This window comes from Parus major, chromosome Z (genome assembly GCF_001522545.3).
Source record: "Parus major isolate Abel chromosome Z, Parus_major1.1, whole genome shotgun sequence".
NCBI classification, from domain to species: domain Eukaryota; kingdom Metazoa; phylum Chordata; class Aves; order Passeriformes; family Paridae; genus Parus; species Parus major.
In genome coordinates, this window is record NC_031799.1 from 62075512 (window position 1) to 62096735 (window position 21224).

The following is a 21224-nucleotide window of genomic DNA, read 5'->3' on the forward strand; positions in this document are numbered from 1 at the left end:
CTGGTTTGTTGTCTTTACAGCTCAAATCCATTAAAAGAAAAAATTCCAGTCTATACATGAAAAGCTCAAATAGAAAATTGAAACTGGAGCATTTGGGAAAGTATTTCAAAAAGAGCTTGAAACCATAAATGGAAAAATCTCTGAACTCTCAGGTGAGAAACATCTCAGGTGGAGCTGGAACTGTTGACATGGCTTTCTTAGTGTCTCCTAGTCATCAGGAACATTTTGGGTTAAAATCAATTGCTCAGCATCTAGGTAACAATACTGCTTGAAAGTATCTATGAAATTGAATGCTACTTGTATTCTGAAGCTCTTTTCTCTGAAGGGATCCTTTCTCTAGAGAAGTAACAATTTTAATTTCTGCTTCCATCTCACCAGTCTTTCAGGTTGTCTGATATAACAGTAAATAACAGTATAATTATAACAGTATATATTATATATAATAAGTATACTTTTTATATTTTATTAGTAATAATTAATAGTATAACGAATTATATAATATAATAATAAATAATATTTTATATAATAATTATTATTTATAGTAGTAAATATTTTCCCTGTTTATTTACTCACTGTTTCTTTCATATTAAACAACCTTACTTAGCCTTGCCTTGGAGGCAAATCTTTTCAAGCTTCAAAGACAGTTAAGACTAACATGGACCTACAAGAGGCAATTTTTGTCCTCTTTCTCTTCCACTTTGTTGGAGGAATAAAAGACTTCCTTCAGGGAAACTACCTGCAGTTCCTAGGTTAGTCCCCTACTTTGAAGTGTCCTTGAAATAAGGTGTACCTTATAAGAGAGTTTAGTTTTGTTTAAAGACATTAATGCCTCTGGAAAAATAGGCTTTGTATTAAATTAATGTTTAAGGATGAGTCTTTTGTTGGTGGTGTCTGTGTATTTGCTATGATGCTTTCCAAAAAACTCCCTTTCATTAGTGACATGTTGAATAGGCAGTGTATTTGCTGTATTTGCTGGAAAATATATCATTATTGTCTTCCATACATTTGTTGAAAATGTCCTTAGTAAATGTAAAATGTTTTTGTGTGCTAGACTCTCCAGGAACATGTGGATGTGGCTGGACAAAGCACTGTAAAAAAGTAAACATAATTATATTTATTGAGGTTTAAATTCTCATAAAGTAGCACAACTATTTAATTCTGTACATGACTTTTAAATTATTTAATATTTCATGGTGTTCAGATATATCCAACATGTAAAGCAATAAATTCAGTTTCCTTTCTGTTATCATACTGCTGAATAAGTTTTTCTGCTATATGACAAATACAGGGAGCACTTTAGCCAAAGCTTTGTACTTCATCCTTTGCAGGTGACATCCATCTACAGAACACTGACTGAAAGATTGGTATGACCTGGTACAGTTAGCAATGGAATAAGTGGCTGACGTGCAAAGTAATCAAATATGTAAGCTCACCTTAAAAAAAAAGGTTACATTTTTTGTCTGAAAGACAGATATACTAATTCTCATTTCTATGTAACATTTCTTATGCAGCCAAGAACCAGGCTGAGAACCAGCTAGAAATACCTCTGATCAAGTCTAGGAGTCAAATGTAAAGTGTTGTTACAGCTTAAGCCCAGCTGGATATTAAGCCCCAGGAGCTGCCTAACTACCCCCACCCAGTCCAGTGAAAGAGACAAAAGGCAGAGATACGGAGGTGAGGTTAAGAATCATTTACTGCAAATAGCAAATAAGATTAGAAAATCAAAGTAACAGCATCATACTAAAATAAAAGTAAAATGAGGTTGATTTACATACAAAAAATGCTCTTGGAACCATCTAATCTGATCTGAGCTGGTGCCACGTGTACCTCTGACACAAGAAAATGGCCCCTGGCCCTTTCACATGCATGTTTGTTCCTTCCCAATCTCAGACAACGAAAAACAAGCTTGGACAAGCGATGCCATTCTATCCCCCAGAAAAGGGTAAAATGACCACCAATCCCCTATGAGCCTCCTTTTTTCTACACCCAAAGTCATACCCCCTTCTTCTCAAAAGTAAATATCCCTTGCTCCTGCCCCAGTGATGATGTGGGTAGTACAGAACAAGAACCTAGACAAGTCTATATGGCTGAAGGATCTATCCCCTCACATCCTTGGCCAAAACACACGTACGGTACAGGACAAAGAGCTCTGATCACAACAGGAAATTCACAAGTTAAAAGCTTCATTCATTGTGTCTTATTTACCTAAGTCATTTTGCCAGGCCATCTCATTGAAGGAAATTTCAAGTACTGCAATAAACAAAGCTGAAACACTCTTACTTATAAATCTTCTATCTGTTTCTAAAAAGGTTGACTTTATTAAGAACACAAATGTGGTTGAATTGCTGTCACCAATTCCTGTAAACATTATTTGCTGTGGCTCTTGACTTCAATGAAGACCTCTTTTTGCTGTACTGATGACATCAGCTACCAGAGCTAGCAGAAAATCAAGCATAATTGAAGTATGACTATCAGCCCAGTTGTGTGAGCTTGGTTAGCTGAATTAAATGGCAAATATAATCTCTTGGCCTAGAAGAAGAGAAAGCAGCTTTAATTTCCTTGTATTTTCCTTCAAAAAATGTCAGCATTCTGCTGCTACTTTGAACACACACAATGCCCATTTCAGTCACAATTGTGTAACCTGTAATTTTACCGGAGTTTGTTGGAGGTCTCATTACGAACCTTTGCACACAGCCTCTCATGAGAACCTTCCCAGATAAAGTCAGCGAGGCACTCAGGAGCTCAGGCACAAAAGGGTGAGCACAGTAAGACCTGCTACTCTGTTCGTAAAAAGACATAACACTTATGCCAAGAGGAATGAAACCATGAGGGCACCACAAGTACACAAGAATCCATGTCCAATTAAAAAGAGTGAATTCTGCTTTAAAGAACAGAGCTGTGTATTCAACAGTTTGCCACTCCAGTTTTTGGCCTAATATTGTGTTTTCTTGTTACTAGGATGCAAGCACTTGGAGATGTATGCTACAATACAGAAGCAGGAGTCATTGATTAAAAGAAAAGAGTCCTCCACAATGGTAAAAATCCTGATAAAAGGGAAAAAACCCACCACAGTAAGTTTCTGATTTAGCAAGCTACATATCTAGAGCCACATATTAGCATATGACAGGAAAAAGACCTGTCTTTTCAGTTACAAGCTTGTCACAGTTTACTAGAGATCAAATATATACTCCTATAAATTACTTGATACCATTATAAATTTACTATGCTTCTCTAGTATCTACTTTCTCTTACAGGGATTATATTGTCACAACAGGAACAATTATTGTTACAAAGTTTAGAGATTGCTTATGGCCATCTACACTGTCACTACTGACATTGTCAAGGTGTCTGCATTAGGCAAACAAGGGATCAGAGAAAAATGCTCATGAAAATGGCATGAAACAAGTCCACGGGTAATACAACTAATTTTGACTGAAAATTTGATTTTTGCATTTGCCAGAGGAAACACAAAAAGCCCTAATGCAGGCTTCTTTATGTAATGAAAAAAAAAAATCAGTTAAAAGCATGAAAAATAAAAAGGAAAATGAGAATTATTTTATGATGCAAATTGCCATTCCTAAATTTGCAGTGAGATTAATATTTACTGTACCTAAACTTTGGAGTGCAGCCAAAGAGCAAGGGAGAGACCACAACTGTGACTGAATTTAAAGCAGTAATCTTAAATCAGCATCTTTTGCTTTCATTGGTAAGCTTTCCATTGATGTTAAATGCACTCTGGAGCTTTACAGAAGACTTTTGAGGTCTTTTCAGTGTACAGAGAAGGACACATTGATCAGCTTGTACAAGTTGTATCCTCTCACTCCTTAATTGTTGAGTTGCAGATTAGATATAAGAAAATTATTAAGTTTCTTGTTTGTTTACTCCTCTTATCAAAGGAATTTTGTGAAATAATAGTAAAAAATCCACTGTTATTTCTACTAAAATAACTTTAATAATATTATGATCCAAATTTTAAAATCATTAGAGATGCATCTGCCCAAAATGAGGTGCAAACAAGACCATTTTCTGGATTTTTATTTAACAGTAAGTGTGAGGTAGGGGAGATAGAAAGAAATAGGGAAAAGCCAGAGAAGGAATGAATGAAAGAAGAAAGGTATATAGTCACCATTCATTGGATCCCACAACAAAGCTTGGTGCTGTAATTTCAGTGTCTGGTGGTTGCTATTGACCTTACAAAAAGGGACAAGGCAGAGATATTTGTTACTTTCTTTGCTTCAGTCCCCAAAACTAAAGATGGGCTGTGGGGGTCCCAATGTATTGAGCTGGAGGATGTGAGGGTATGAGGGATATGTCCTGAGCTGAGGCTGTGAAGATGATAAACACCTGAGCTTGTGCGGGATTTGCCACACCAAATCGTTGTTGACTGGTCACTTGGGACTCCCCAGGGCTCCATCCTAGCACCAGTTGTCTTTCCACATCTCCATGAACAACTTGGATATAGGACTCCAAAGTGTACAGAGTAAATTTGCTGAGAACAATAAATTGGGAGCAATTGTCCACTCCCTCAAAGGCAGAGAGGCCCTGCAGAGAGACCTCAACAAATTACAGGCCTGGACAATCACCAACCATATACAGTTTCCCAAAGACAAGTGCTGGATTCTGCACCTGGGATGGGATAATCCTGGAAGTGCATACAGGCTGAGGAACAAGACCCTGCAGAGCAGTGCTGTGGAAAGGGACCTGGGGGTCCTGGTCAGTGGCAAGTTGAACAGGAGCCAGCAGTGCCCTGGCAGCCAGGAGGGCCAAGCGTGTCCTGGGGGGCATCAGGGCCAGCATCTCCAGCCGGGCAAGGGAGGGGATTGTCCTGCTCTGCTCTGCTCTGGGGCAGCCTCAGCTTGAGTGTGAGGGGCAGTTTGGGGTGCCATAGTATAAAATAGACATTAAACTGTTAACATCTAAACAAGGATGGTGAGGGTCTGGAGGGGAAGGCATATGAGAAGTAGCTGTGATCCCTTGATTTGTCCAACCTGGAGAAGAGGGAAGACCTCATCACAGTCTCCAGCTTCCTCATGAGGGGAAGTGCAGTGGCAGGGATCAATCCCTTCTCTCAGGTGACCAGTGATAGATCTTGAGAGAATGACATGCAGCTGTGTGGAGGGCATTTGTTTAGATATTAGAAAAAGATTCTTCACCCATAGCATGACTGAGCACTGAACAGGCTTCCCAGAGAAGAGGTCACAGCACCAAGCCTGCCAGAGTTCAGAGACATTTGGGCAACACTCTCAGGAACCTGGTGTGATTTTTGGGGTTGTCCTGTTCTGGGCCAGGATGTGGACTTTGATGATCCTTGTGGGTCCTTTTCAAATCTGGATGTTCTATGACACTAAGAGTCTGTGATTTTTTGACTCTTTTTTATTTTTAAATATCAAAATGTCACTGTCTTACAAAAGAGACATATAAATGTCAGATGAATGTCAGAACAGATCACTTTCATTTTCCCCTTTGGGTCAGACATACTTCCTTCTCCTCATGGGAGCTATTTTGCACAGAAAAACAGATAAAAAGCCTCAAGTGTCCGGTATGAATCTTATCTGATCCTTAACCACTGGCATTGCTTATGTGTTCTGTAATAAATCAATGCTACATCGTGACTTGACTGAAATGCACTCTATTTTTCTGTCATGTCCATTATATATTATTTATATAACTTGGAGTCAGATATCAATCACAGATCATAGGGTTATTGTTTTGCAACTCTTAAATAACATTAGTAAAGCCCATGGTGGATATTCATGTTAAAACTTTGGTCTGTGTCCGTCAGCAGGGAAATACTGCTGAATTTTAAATGGATACCAACACAGAGGTAGTGTAACAGTTTCATGTCATTAATTTCCTGAGCATATATAACAAATTTTATTCTTCAAATGTATTATGTTTGTGTTCCATCTGTCTTCTTGTAAAGAGGACATATTTTGCATGTGATTTTTGTCCTTACATTTTTAATGGGACTGATAACACTGTAAGTTCACCTGTTAGCCCTTCTGGGGCACATAAAATAATTGAGAGCTACAAGATTATGAAGATTATGTCAGAAGGAAAGGGAAATGCAGTGTACATCACCTGCACAACAAACTAGCGACAGAATCGGGAATCAGTGCTCTCACGATAGAATTACTGTACAATTTCATGCTGATACCTCAACATCATTTCATCATTTTTGTGGGTTAGATTCTGTCTATCTCTGGTCATCAGCAGCACCAAATAGGTAAATACTCTTTACAGCAAAAACATTTACTAATTGATTTAAACCTTTGCTTGCTGTTGATTCTTTCAATTGATATTTTGCAGAAAGGTTTGTGTAGAAACTAAACAATAATAAAAAGTAACTCCTTTTAGTACTTCTGGGAGGAGAAATATTGAAGGCTCAAATTGCATTGAACAGTTAAGGAACAGTTAAGGAGACCAAGGATCTAATTTCCTTTCTACCAGCACCACCAATATGGGTTTCATTTACCTCTGTGCAGCATTACACTACAAAGCCTTTTAACAAGTGTCTTTTTAAAAAGGAATTTGCATGTATCTTACATGTAGTTGGCAAGAGCTATTTCTGTCACTTTATATGGCAGACTTGTTTAGATGGATGACAAGCCCAGTAATTTTCAGTGCTCAGGGCAAATCTTAATATGTTCCTCGTCTTGCAACACACAAAACCAATACTGAATTATAGCAAAGGACTTACACAGCTTCTGCTAAAGCCTGTCATAGATTTCTGTGTCTTTGAAGTTTGAATATACTGTATAAAACAGCAATTACTTATGCCAGTCCTTTAGGTTTTGCAGTAGATGCTCAAAAGGGAAATAATTAATTCCTCCTAAACTTGTTCAAAACCCTTGGTTTGCATTTTCATTAGTGCAACTTGTAGTTGGCTCATCACTGTTAAACAGCAGAAAAAACTGAATGACATTTAAAACCACCCAGAGAAGGTTTTTTCTTTCAAAAAGATGTGTTTCTGATCAACTTAGCATTTTCAGCCAGTGCAAAGGAAAACTAATTTATTGGGCAGATCTTTGTGGAAACTAAATACAGGCAAAAATTCTATCTAAAACTTAATTATCTATTACCACAGTAAGGCTTGGGGGAAGATACTCTTAGATGTATCTTTCAGGGTAAATTTTCTTTCAAAAAGAGAGAACACTTTACCCAGTCAAACCCCAACATCTGTCACTATTGCTAGTGACTGATCTCTTAATCATGAACTATTTGTTTCAGAACGGCTACAGGGTTTAAACCACTGCAAATGTTCTCAGAAGTCGCTTTACAATGCAACTTTATGCAGATTAAAAAAAAAAAACAAACCTTTTTTTGTCCAGGTAAATTACAGAGAGCAGGCACAGTATAACTAGGCTGTGCCATACAACCAATAGCACAGGCCACCAAGAGTAGGTGGTGACATGGTGTTTTCTCTGTAGGAGTTCTGACATCTTTTCATATCTTTGTCTTCCAGTAGGATTTACTGTGTCATTGGGATTATTATTTCTTTCCTTCTTTTTTTTTTTTTTTTTTTTTTTTTTTTTTTTTTTTTTTTTTTTTTTTTTCAGTTTGACTCAGGGCTTGAGCTCCAGATGTTTTATTATTTTCATTTCAGATTGCTGGCACTTGCTTTCTGCCCACAGTTGTAAAGCTGTGTGTTTTTGGCTTCTTGGTTCCCTGTTGGAGGCTGGATTATTATTTGCTTGGCAGGGGTGGCTGTAGGCATGTGGGATGGGTGCTGCTGCATGGGGATCTGCAGTTTTGGAAGCTGTTTGTCAGTAATGCTTGCCAGCCCTTTCTGGCTTCAGTAATGTGCTAGGACCCCACAGGCACCGTTAAAGATGAAAGGAAAGAGCTTAGCAGTTGTCCTAATTGCCAAATTCTGACTGCATCCCAGGCCACACTGCTTTGCTTCCTCATTCCTTCAGCGGAGACTAGAGCGCTGACTACCCCTTAGTTATCCCAAACTAAATCCTTTTCTTTTCTCATTTTGGAGACACACAGCTGTCATGTCCCACTACCCCTACATTTTCTGCATGGTTACAGAGGTTCTCAGGCACAGCACACCTGACACTGCAAAGTATTGCAGGGCCATGGGCACTGTAAAGCTGCAGAGCTTCTGACTGGCACTGTGCTGTGCTTCTGATAAGGCACAGTAATTGAACACGTGTCCAGGAGGCCTCTCCCTCCAGTACAGGTTACCAGAACCATCAGAGATTTCTTACGTTGGAAAGCAGGAATTGTAGAAAAGCAAGAATTCATTCTCCAACAGCAGACATCAGTATTCTTATTAATCCTATTGCCTATAAAGGCAAAAATAATTGGAATGAAAGAAATTGCTGTCTGTCATTTTCCCAAATATGTAAAATGAGTGCAGTGAAGAAACCACATTGTTACAGCTGGCAATCATTAGCACTGGCATCACAGGCTTGTCTTGACAAAATTATAGTAGTAATAAACAATGTCTTGCCTTAAATAGAAATTGTCTGCTTTTGAAGCTTACTACTTTTACTAACACAGGAAGTTAGGCTTTGCTAGTTTGTTATTGGACCTAAAATCTTTTGTTGTGTGCTACTAGGATTTGGTGAGGGGTTTTTTGTCAGCATTTCCTCCTCTAAAATGTAATTTAGTTAAATAAGGAAAATGATGCATTTTTCTGAGAACACACTTGTCACTACAAAAGTGAGACTGTGAGAGAAAAAAAAGTAAAAATTACAACATTTCAAAAATAATCACTTTGATTTAGTAATATATTAATTAGTTGGCATTATCTACTACATTTAGTATTTGAAATGTCATGTGTTTGATGATTGAGATTCATGGTAAGTTCAGGGTTTTTCAGTTCTGGAGAGATGAATTCTGCCAACTTGAACAAAGGGACTAGTATATTTTTGGAACTACTCTTGCTATAGAGAATGGCATCACCAGGGAAATAGAATGGGTGGGAGTGGGGTCCACTTGTGGAACATGGCATCTCCCAGTAGCAGCAGCAGCAGTCACACTGACTTCTTGTGCTTGTGAGAGCCAAAGTAAGCTGGAGGCCTTACTCACTGCACTCTCCATGTCCACTACCTGCAGCTTCAGGAAACAGATTTTGTGCTCTTGCACTGATTAAATGATATGTTGTCATTTTTCTTTTTTAGTGGCTATCTAAAGAAAGAGTCATGGTCAGTGGATGCTAACATCTTCATTCCTTAATGCATAAATCCCTTTTCCGACAAGTTCTAAGCATTTCTTTAAAGAAGAACAGACATTTATAGAAGGAAGGTGAGAAGGACTATCTAGATCTTTCATTATATATTAATTTATATGTAATCTGTTTAATCTCTTGATTTTGGGTTCTGTTTATTTTATTTTTGGGGATACAGCATTTAGTGTTCAGTATTCATATATTATTTTTATTAGTTAGTAGCCTCTGGAAAAACTAAGAACAAAGACTGGCTATTGATGAATCATTCTCTGAGCTCTTTCTTTTCTCCATAGTTTTCACCTCTAGAATTTTGAGGAATAAAGCTACCTCAAGTTGTTTCTGTTAATAGGCAACAGAGTTTAATTCAGCATAGATCTGGAAAATATTTTCTGGTTTGATCACTGTTGTCACCAGAGACACCAGGGTGGGATTTTCATCAGGGACTACGTGAGACCCATTTCTCCATGGCATTCTAAAGTCAACACACTTGACACGGAAAAAGGAAAGAGATGTTAGCAGATAGTTTGAGAATGGTTGGAACCTGAAAGAAGTTCTTACTGATGATCCAAGTCCATCTGAATGTCATAATTCCCTTTTTTTCTGACAGATATGTTCCCAGAAACTATTGGGGTGAAAATTAAACCTTTTGTTTGTGATTGCCAGAGTCGGCTATTTGTTTGGAGGCATTTGTTCATTAATTTATTTTCTTGTGTTTCTGTGTTTTTAAAAGCAGCTACATTCATTCTTTTGCCCATAGCTGCATTCTCATTTAGGATTCCCTCTGTGATTTTTTTTCTTCTTTCTCTAAATCCTAACTAGAAAGTAACCAGAAATAATTATCAAGTACATTAAAATTTCAGTGTGATTAAAAAAAATTAAAAATATTGTGGATGATTCCTTTTCAATCCTTTGGCAGAGGACTTTCTGAAATGTAGCAACATTCTGAATAAACAACAAGACAAAAAAACATAAATCAGAAAACTGACATCCCCCACCCCCCACCCCCACATTTAAAAACACCTTAGAGATATAATATTTATCTTTACTTTTGGATGTAACTAAGAAAATGGACTGCTCTTAGCTCCCAGTGGTGAGGACCTATTATAGCACACAACTGGTGCCACTGATTTATACAGGTTCATAATACTACTCCAGAACCTTTACCACTGAATGTTTCTCCATGGAGCTTAGTATGGGAAAGTATGGGAAAGATTGTTCCAGCTGATATGGCCTTCTCAATTGCTATATCAAAAGTATATCTTGAAATGAAGAGACCAATAGATTTTTTTAAGTCTCAAGTGTTGTCATGTTGATCCCTGGATGAAGGGATTGAATGTACCCTCAGCAAGTTTGCTGATGATACAAAACTGGGGGCAGTGGCTGATCCACCTGAAGGTTGTGCTGACATTCAGCAGGACCTTCATAGGCTGCAGATTTGGGTGGGGAGAATCCCAATGAGGTTAAACAAGGGCAAGTGTAGGGTGCTGCCCCTGGTGAGGAATAACCCCAGGTACCAGCACAGGTGAGGGGCTGACCTGCTGGAGAGCAGCTCTGCCGAGAAGACCAGGGAGTCTTCATGGATGACAAGTTGATATGAACCAGCAGTGTACCCTTATGGCCAGGATGGCCAATGGTATCCTGGGGTGCATCAGGAAAAGTGTGGCCAGCAGGTCAAGGGAGAAGATCCCCCCTTTCTACTTGGCCCTAGTGGGGCCACATCTGGAGTACTGTGTTTGGCTCTGGGCTCTTCAGTGCAAGGAAGACAAGCAACTACTGAAAAGAGCTCAGTGAAGGCCAGGAAGATGGTGAAGGGTCTGGAGCATCTCTCTTGTGAGAAGAGACTGCGGGAGCTGGGTCTGTTTAGTCTGGAGAAGAGAAAACTGAGAGGGGACCACTTTAATGTATATAGAAATCTCCAGGGTAGGTGTCAGTGGGGCCTAGTGACCAGACAAAAAGCAAAGGGCATAAACACAAGAGGTTTCACCTCAACATGAGGAAGAACTGCTTTATGATGAGGGTGGAAGAGCCCTGGTATAGGCCAAGAGAGGTCATGGAGTCTCCTTCTCTGGAGACATTCAAAACCCACCTGGATGTGTTCCTGTGTAACCTGCTCTGTGTGACTGTCTCGGCAGGGGTGTTGGAGTAGATGAACTCTAGAAGTCCCTTCCGACCCTAACAATTCTGTGATTCTGTGATTCTGTGAAGTGTGCAGGTGAAGGAGACATGCAGTGAAACCTAAGAAACATTATTTTTTCAGTTCCTCAGCAAATAATAAGAAATATGAAAAGAAAGGAGAGAACTTTCAAATAAAATACTTCCTGGGTTACAAATAGTTTTGGTTTTGTTTCTTTTCGGGCAGAAGTGGCTTGGAAATACATATCAAAATTGCTTCTTACAGTCTAGCGTATGTTCTCAGTATACTCAAATAAAAGAATATACAGAAACAAACCAAGCATGTTATTTGGAGGCAAATGTGGAAGAGATGATTAGGAAGGATAATTAGGAGATAAATGTAGTGTATTTTTCCCCAAAGGTTTGTTATCTACTTAGGTGTGTACAGAATAAATTATAGATTATATATGTGTAGGCACAACCTTTATATAACCTCATTAATATCAAGTACCTGTTTGTCATCACAACAAATGATTTTGTTCTTCCCAGGAGCTCTTCAAGCTTAGTTATGAGCATCACAGACTTTTCTATGGGGTCACAGAGGATCCCACATATTCTCAGATGATAAAAATCCATTTCTTAGATGATAAAAAAAGATTGAGTCGTCTTCTATTTCTATCCAAATCAATGCTGAGTATCAATATGCAGAAACCAGGCTTGTGATCACATGGAGCACCCAAGGCAACTGAGAAAGGAAGACCATTTCCTGACTATTACTCCTGTGCTTTAACAACAAACATTCTTTTTGCCTCAAATTGTTGTTCCCTCACTTGCATAGGAAGTTACACAAAAGCTTCACTAGGTCTATGACAAAAAACTACATAGTTCCGCTTTCCTTCTTATTTTGTTTATTTACTTAGCTGGTGAAATGGAACAAGACGATGACAAACGATCAAACAAGACTAAGACAGAGAAATGGTGGAACTCCAAAAGTTCAGGCTGCTCTACAGAGAAGCTCTCAAATGTTTTCAACCAGACAAATTAATTGTTTCTGAGAGAACACTGATACACTGAACTTGGTGTGCTGTGAAATTTCAACACATTTTATCCAGTGTATTTATCAAAACATACTCCAAAGCAACATGTGAGGAATCACAACTCCTGAAGTTTTATGAGCATTCTGGAGCACCCAATGTAAAACTTTATTTATTCATTTCTTCATTGAGTTACTTCATTTTTGAAGCAGCTTTTTCTCTCCTGTCTTGTGGATTCCAAGATGTTCATCACCAGACACTTTCTGATGCCTATTCACCTTCACAAAGAGAAAGCTCATTTTTATGAAGAAGTTGTAGTTTTCCCTAATGATACGTTTTAGGAGTTGTCCTCTCAACTCTACATATTGTGGAGAATACGATTGTAAGACTTGTCTTTTCTCTAAGCTAAAAACCATATATTGCTATAAACCATAGCAATTGCTCCAACACTTTCCTAGTGAAATCTAAACCAAATCTGTTTTGGCTCGTTTAAGGTATTGAAGGTTGACTAGGTCATATGTTGCTTGCAACTCAATACTCCCCTGCTTCATGGTGCTGCTCAAAAGGTAACTCGGCTTTTCTGTGTGAAAACTGAACTTGCTTACACTTGTTTTATATTAACCTAGTTTTATTACATCCTTTGAAGTCACGGAAATTTTACTAAAAATGCTGAAAGCAAACTGAGCACTGAATTCAAATTGCTTATTCAATAACTTATCTAGAGTCCCTTTTAAAAAGGAGTCACACAGAAAAGATGAGAGGTGATGGGTACAAATTACTCCTGGGGAGATTCTGACTGGACACAAAAGGAAAATTTATTTCACAAGGAGAACAATCAGCCATTTAGAATGATCTCAATGGCTGATCATTGAGATGTCAAGGGAAGTGCTGGATTCCCCAACAGCACACTTTTGTGTAGCGGTCAAATTCCAGACACTGTCCTTGAATCCCTCTTTTAGAGAGCATATAGCCATTCAGGGCAACTAAACGTGACAAAAATTGGTTCCACACCACCCACATATGCAATTTAGTTTATTCCACTTGAACTGGGAGCTCTCTGTGTGATGTGGTATCATACCACATGAGCAAAGGATGGAGCAACTGGCTGAAATATTGACCAGCTTCTCTCTTTCCAGTGACACATCTTATGGGTGTTACAAACTCTTTTAGATACCGTACAGCTTCACTATGACATCTGAGATCCTGTTCCATATTGAAAGCAGAAACAAAAATTTCTGCTTCCTTCCTCTCTTCTCAGTTTATTAAAAGGCCTAATCAGTTTAAAAAATGAGTAAAGAATTTAAAAAGTGAGAAAGTGCGAAAATGGAAAAGTACTTACATACAACAGAAAGCATACTCAGAGTTGAGCTACAAAATTTTGGTCCTATTTATGATGCACTATTACAGTCTGCAATTTAAGTTATATTCTAGTTTTAACAGGTAGTGATGAGGACAAACCCTGTAACTCTTGTCAGGTGGGGGTACACCAGTTGAAAGTAGTTCTGTAAAAAGTTGAGATAATGAAGTCAGAAGGTCAAAAAATATAGAATGTTATGGGCAGACAGTGTGGGCCAGGCTACCATCATATATTTTGACAAGTTAGTATAGAATTTTAACTAAGAAAAATTGGTAAGATTTAGGGAGAGGGAGATTTCTTTCAAAAGTCTCTGTGTCTTTTGTTGACATTTTAAAAATGAAATATTTTTACCTTTCTATTTTGAAATGGCTTTTCATTTACCTCATTAAAAAAAAAAAAAAGCACCTACATATTGGTAAAAAAACCCCAACAAATAAACCTGAAGCTAAAAATGACCTAATGATCAATAATTAATAATTCTAACTTCAATATGTGGAGAAAACTGGGGGTAGGTATTACTGACACTGTATTGCTTTGGTACAGCAAAATCCACAGACCCATCAGTTAATTGCTGCTGAAAAGATTTAATGAGATTTTATAGAAATGCTCATTTAAATAGTTAGCATAAGTGAAAATTATCAATATCACACTTTTTCAAACAGTTCATACGTGATGAACCAACAGACAATAGGCTGACTTCTGAAGCTTATACTTTCTTAAAACAGGACTTGCTCTTGGTGCTCAGTATGATGCTTTATTCCTCTATAAAGTGACTACTCAAATATGGAGGCTAAGCTGTTAGTGACTCAGGTTCAAGTAAGGTAAGTATAAACACTTTTACCCTGTCATGAACCTAAGTGTTTCATATTTTAATTGACAACATTCACATCGTTGAGCTTTTCATTTAGACTTTGATAAAATCTGCTCAGAAAGGCAGATGGCAGGCTGTTATTTTTAATTCACAAGCAATGTTAAATATATGCCATATGTTATAGAACTTTTCAGGCACAGTCTTTTGAATGCTATCACAATAAACTTACAAAATTACATAAAAGGGAAATCTGATAGAGAACAACACCATTGCAGTTTACATTTTTGAAAAAGGAAATAAAAATGACAAGACTTCCTTCTTGCTAAAATATGATTATTCAAATCACCAAACAATCATTGAAACATCAAAATTGGTGCAGAAGGGAAGTATTTGTGGGCTTCTGTTATCTCTTGTTCTGCATCTAGGAAAGAGTCTCTGCATGAACTATATGCACTAACAGAGACGTTTCCTTGCAAAGGAAATGTTCATGATGTTTTACACTACTGTATGTAGGCAGCTTCACGTGTAGGTTAGTAATAGCAATGAAAAGAATTAGGCCAAACTAAAAATAGTTTTTAGTGTACTCTAAGGTCACAGCTGTTGTTAAAAGAGACATTCAAGCTACCGCTCTCCTAGAATGGGAGCTGTGGAAGCCCTAGCAGCAATTGTAAAGCAGCTCTGAAATATTTATTTTTCAAGAAAATATAGCTAATGGATATATGGCAGCCCACAGTCTGCTGCAGTAAGAAAAGTATGCCAGGCTTCAACAGTTAGTGGGATTTTTTTTTGTATTTGAAAACACTGCATCCAGCATGTTCCTGAATTGCACGTGGACTTCTGGCCTGTGAGTTTTCAGGAGCAGCCCAAAGAGACAGACAAGGTGGTGTGTATAACAACAACCTTTTGAATTCAATGTGAAACAGAGGGTGAGATGTCTCCCAAGGAGGGAATAACAACCCTGCAGGTCAAGGCTGGGGAGCATGGTGTCTTAGAAATGTTTCTGCAAGTGAGCAGGGGATGCAACCTCACAAATCTAGTGAGTAGCTGTGCCTGGAGCTCTCCTAACAGCCAGCACTGAAAAGGGAGCACGTTCAATGGCTCCTGTGCCCCCGTGGTCAGTCTGGACTAGCATGGTGAAAGTCTCAGCTGGGCTGTCATGAGCAAGCATTGTTTATTCGTCTTCTGTTTTGCACAGTGAAGTTGCTGGTGTCCTGAATTTATTCAACAGCTGAACACTGCTTGAAGCCACTGGAAGTGAAGCTTTAAAGTAATGGTATAAATGTATGTGCAGAATGCCAAGAACATTTCTATATAGTGTAGAGATGGATGAATTATTCATTATGAATTATTCATAACACAATTTTTGACATTTTTCTGGAATAAATTTTGATTTTTTTAAAAATTATTTGATAATTTTTCAATTATTCACAATATCACCCAATAACTCCTGAACCAATCATCAGAGTACTTTCATAAGTTCTTGGTTTCTTTTTTCATTACTCATCTTATTCAATGACACCTGATTAATCCAGCCACTTCTGTAGTTTTTGATATCTTAGGCCACAAAACCAGTAAACTAATGAGATCCAGCACTGCTATGAAGGCCATTAGAGAAAATGCATAACATTTATTTTTTAGAAATATTTCCTTTTGTAAACATTCTTGCACAAGACTGGATTCACAGAAGTAAATTTGGTTATGATAGATAGGCTTCTAGAACTCGTGGTACTATTATTTTTCAGTATTGCCACTGAGACAACTTCCAATTGAAGTGGTTTCTGAAGTACTGGCTGACTTCACATTTCTTAAATGGAATTGATCTAAATCTAGTTTTCAGGTAAATGTGGGATTAGTTATTTAAACTCAGCGAGGACATATGACTGCAGAAGCTGAATGAGAAATAAATTAATTCAGAATCAGAACCCAACTTCAGTGGTGTTCAGCTATAAATAGGCAGAACAAGTACAGATTCAGAGCTATACAGTGGTTAGAGTCTAGAAATTGCATGTAAAGCTCTGCAGAAGAAATCTACATCTTTCTATCAGCCCTCTGCTTGGTATGCACCTAAGGAGCAAAACCACTACTGAAACATCAGAGCTTTTGAGATTTTTCAGTAAGCAAAACCAAAAAAGGTAGAAAATGTCCCAGCAAGCAGCTCCAGTCAATGAACTTTAGGTCTGGTGGCAGCTTTAGACTACATCTGCTAAAAGCATCAGTCACATATAAACTCCCCTAGATGCTCTGGACTAATTCCCATCCTTGTAAGTTAAAGGGTTGGGTGAATAAAAATAAGAATTAAAAAAAAAAAAAAAAAAAAAAAAAAAAAAAAAAAAAAAAAAAAAAAAGATAAGAAATAAAACCTTTTCTTGCCCAGTTTCCATGGAAATGAAAGTGGAAAGACTGCTGGCAGTCAGTAGCTGAGTGTGAGAACTCTCGCTTGCAGATGTCAGTTCCTCACTCTTTGCTGAAAACTGCAAGTGTTGGTTTAAAAAATCAGCTGCAAATGATATGTCCAAACTCTGTGGATTTTAAAAAAAAGTTGATAAACTAGTCTTAAAATGGGAGCATTTAAAATGTAAAAGTCTTTACATTTCCATCCACCTGGCTGCTGAGACATATTCCTTTTATAAGCAAAAAAGAAGTGATGATTACATTTTCAGTTACTATCTTCTGGATTTCCCTTTGGCTCAACAGTTTGAGCTGATTACTTTGCTGAGTGTGCTGAAAGCCTTCCCCACTTAAAGGAGGCACATGGTTTCTTATTGATTTAGTAAAGCAGTCATAGATTCTGTTTAGATATGGATTGCTAAGATTTACATTAATTTAAACTTAACAGGGAAATGAATGGATCTAGTTTTAAATCAAGATGTGATTGCTTGCATATAATATCTTTCAAGATTACTAACATATTTGAAATAAAGATTGAGAAACTTTCTTGATGTCTTGCAAGAGTTCGGATCCAAGCTCTTAAAATAAATGATTTAATGTAAAATAAAATAAATAAGCAAATATTTTTTCCTTCTTATTACAAAAAAGACCAGAAATACATGTCAGTTTTATCCAATGCACATTCTCTACAGTCTACAAAAACTCTCCTCAATGCATTTATTCCACTCTGTATCTTAACAAGCAGCTTACTGTTATTAAATACTACATGGAGAATAATGACTGCGAGGGATTTTCCTGGAGATCACAGTCTTAAAGACAGATAGGATGCTTTTTATGTCATACAATATTTATTACAGTAATACATAATTTTCTCTGGAATGACTGTGGGCTAAATGAGTAAGCAACTAACTCATTCACAAACGGCATCATTAGGAGCTGAGGCAAATAAGCAGCTGATCTTGCTTGTTCTGTACACTGAGGCCTTGAGACTAGTTTTCCCTTTTTTCCTTACACATTAATTCAGTTTTGTGGCTGCTGTGGCAGGTGGAGTATTTTATATTCTCATCTCATTAATCAGGTGTGGGTTACTGAGGAAAGTTTATAAATACCCTTTTAGGAGATCGAGACAGTCTAATCCATAGCAAACCAGCTGTAGCACCATGAGGCTGCCATGGAACCAAGACCTTGGTAACATACTCCAAATATTGTGAGGCACCTGTGAGGGAAGCACTATCACTTATGCAATGAACAATATGTGAACATGTGAATACAAGATAACAGAAAACAATACCATATTAAACTTTCTAATTGTATGTTAACGAGTATAGCAGTTTAATACACAAAATCTCCCAGTCTCCACTTCATGGTCTGACTCAGTGAAGCTATTGTTTTAATTCACTGAACTGATGCAAAACACAATTACAAATTTTTCTTTTTCTTATTTTAAATTGTGAAAGAAAAATAGAATAAACTTTTCTACAAGCTTTTCTTTTACTCCCCTTTTTAGTTATACTGACTTCAACCTACTAAGATTAATCAACAATTACTTAGAAAAGAGATTTAGTTAAATCATTTTGTGCTTAAATAATTGCGTGCTTATTTGGTTTAGGCTTATGCACACAGAGGCACTAGAAATGAGAATAAAACCACTGCAGCAAAGCAGAGGAACTTCACTAGTGGGATTCTACAGGCCTTCATCCTCGGGCCACTTCTCTTCAACAACTTCAAAATCAGCTTGGATGCAGACTGGAACGAATACTAAGTTTGCTGATGACACTAAAATGGGACGAATTGTCCACTCCTTTAAAGGCAGAGAGGCCCTGCAGAGTGACCTGGACAGATTAGAGAGTTGGGCAATCACCACATGAAGTTTTGCAAGGACAAGCTTTGGATTCTGCACCTAGGATGAGACAACCCTGTCTGTACACACAGACTGGGGAATGAGAGAGAGGAGAGCAGTGCTGTGGAAAGGGACCTGGGGGTCCTGGTCAGTGACAAGTTGAACAGGAGCCAGCAGTGCCCTGGCAGCCAGGAGGGCCAAGCGTGTCCTGGGGGGCATCAGGGCCAGCATCTCCAGCCGGGCAAGGGAGGGGATTGTCCTGCTCTGCTCTGCTCTGGGGCAGCCTCAGCTTGAGTGTGAGGGGCAGTTTTTAAACCAGACATTAACCCGTTAAAGAGCATCAAAAGGGGAGCCAAGAGGATGGTGAAATATCTGGAGAGGAAATCTTTTGAGGACTGGTTGAGATCCCTTGGTTTGTCTACCCTGGAGAAGAGGATTCTGAGGGGATACCTCATTGTGGTCTTCAACATCCTCCTGAGGGGAAATGGAGGGGCAGACCACAGTCTCTTCACTCTTGTAAGCAGTGATGGGGCTTGAGTGAAGAGCAGGAAGCTAAGTCTGGGGAGATGTAGGTCGGATATCAGGAAAAACCTTTTCCCTCAGAGGGCTGTTGAGCACTGGAACAGCATCCCCAGGAAAGTGGTCACAGCACCAAGCCTGGCTGAATTCAAAAGTGTTTGGACAACACTCTAGAGACATGCTGTGATTCTTGCAGTGTCCTGAACAGGGCCAGGAGTTGGACTTGGTGGATCCCTTCCAACTCAGAATATTCTGCCATTCTGTAATTCCTGACATACTCTGCCTGCAAAAGAATGCTCTGAGGGCATACAGGACACATTATTTTTTGTTGGTTTTTTACTAAACATTAGTACAGCAGGAATTCAGAAGATATTTTGCCATGTATGAACTTCCAGTGAGAGGGATGAAGCTGCTAAGTGCTCTAACTAGTCAGGAGTGACATAGTTTTAACCAAGTTCATAGACTTTATCAAAAAGCAGTTTTCAAAAAAGAAGTCAGAGATCTCATTTTTTTCACCATACACTACCTCATAGTTACCAGTTCTCTACCCATGTCCCACAATCATTGTAAGTCTGTTCTCATCCTTTCTACTTGCTAGGGCTTCTAGTCCATTCCTTTGAAACAAACATTCTTTTTAGTGATGTATATCATGAGATGGGTCAACATAGGGTTTATGGAGATGGATATGATTAACAAGCATGGAACACACTGACTTTTTTGAACGGTATTTCCTTACAGCAAAGATGAAGCTCACCTTCCCTGGGTAGCTGAGCTATGCCATTGTCCATAGAAAGACCTGTCACTGTAAATGATTCAGGCCTTCCCAAGGCTTGTTGGAACTATCTTTACTCTTGAAGGTCAGTGTTTCCAACTAAAATGCTTTTTTTCTTTTCTTTTCAGTGTCTTCCACGCCATTTGTAGTTCTTGCTCGTTGTCCTCTCTCTTCAAGACCCTTTGCATTCCTTCTTTTATACTTTCTCATACTTTTAGCAGGAATCTTCCATTGATGCTGTGGTGATCTTTTGCCTTATCTTTTATATATTTATATATAATTTATATATAATTTATATATAATTTATATATTCTCTGTATGTTTAGCTTACATATTTGTAGCCTGATACTGTAACTTAGTTCTGGTATTTCCCTAGGCAGGAGGACAAAATCTTCCAAAAGTCTCCTCATTGAAGGCCTGAAATGTTATGCTGTCTTGGTTCTCCACAGGAACCAATGTTGGAACCAGCTCTCTAGGACATATTTTTATAAACAGGATACAAGCCTCATCTGAGGGGGTGGGATTCTAGGAGTTGCCCTATAGGGGTACATTAACCATTAAGCTTCTCATTGGGGAATCTTTGTCAGATATACTACTTTTCAAAGTCTACAAAAACTGTATATGCTATAAAAATATGTTTATGTCATGTGCTGATTTTTCAGCGTTTTCCACCTTATTGAGTTGTGCACTACAAGGATCCTTACTAAATGAGGTAAAACTCCTTTTATTCCCTTAACTGTGTCTGGCTCATAATTCTAGGACCAGAGAAAAAGGCATCACTATAACTGAAACCTTAGTTTGAAATACCCTTCTCTGAGCTGATTTTTAGGGGGCTTTTCACAACCTGTATGCAACATTCAGGAAAGTAAGGAAATAATGTAATCTGATTGCATGCTGTGAGGTATGAAATGACTTTTTGATGGTGGTAGGGAACAGCTCCCGGTCTCCAACTTACACTGTTCAATTTTTCTTATTTAACTAAACATAGTTTTTGAATGAGACTGCAACAGGATACTGTGCAAGGGGGAGGAAACATGCCTAGTCCTCACTCATTTACCTTTGACTTGGTGTGACCAGGGAGTTGATACAGCATGGTTTGTTATAATAAGAATGTCACAGCTTCCAGAGCTTTTCTCATCCTTGTTATGGCTTTCCATTTTGTCTGGCTGCCCTGTTTCCTTTAGTATAATCAGCTATTTGCAGAGGTCGT

General features: G+C 38.2%; 1 protein-coding gene across 1 annotated transcript in view; it reads left to right on the forward strand.

Annotated features, from left to right (window-relative positions):
- Nucleotides 1-655: 655 nt before the first annotated feature.
- The window catches only part of LOC107198402, a 35336-nt gene continuing 14767 nt past the window's right edge, over nt 656-21224 (forward strand). The window contains exons 1-2 of the mRNA XM_033511392.1: nt 656-749; nt 2959-3071. Coding sequence (XP_033367283.1) covers nt 656-749; nt 2959-3071 — 207 coding nt within the window. The remainder of the gene's footprint in view (nt 750-2958; nt 3072-21224) is intronic.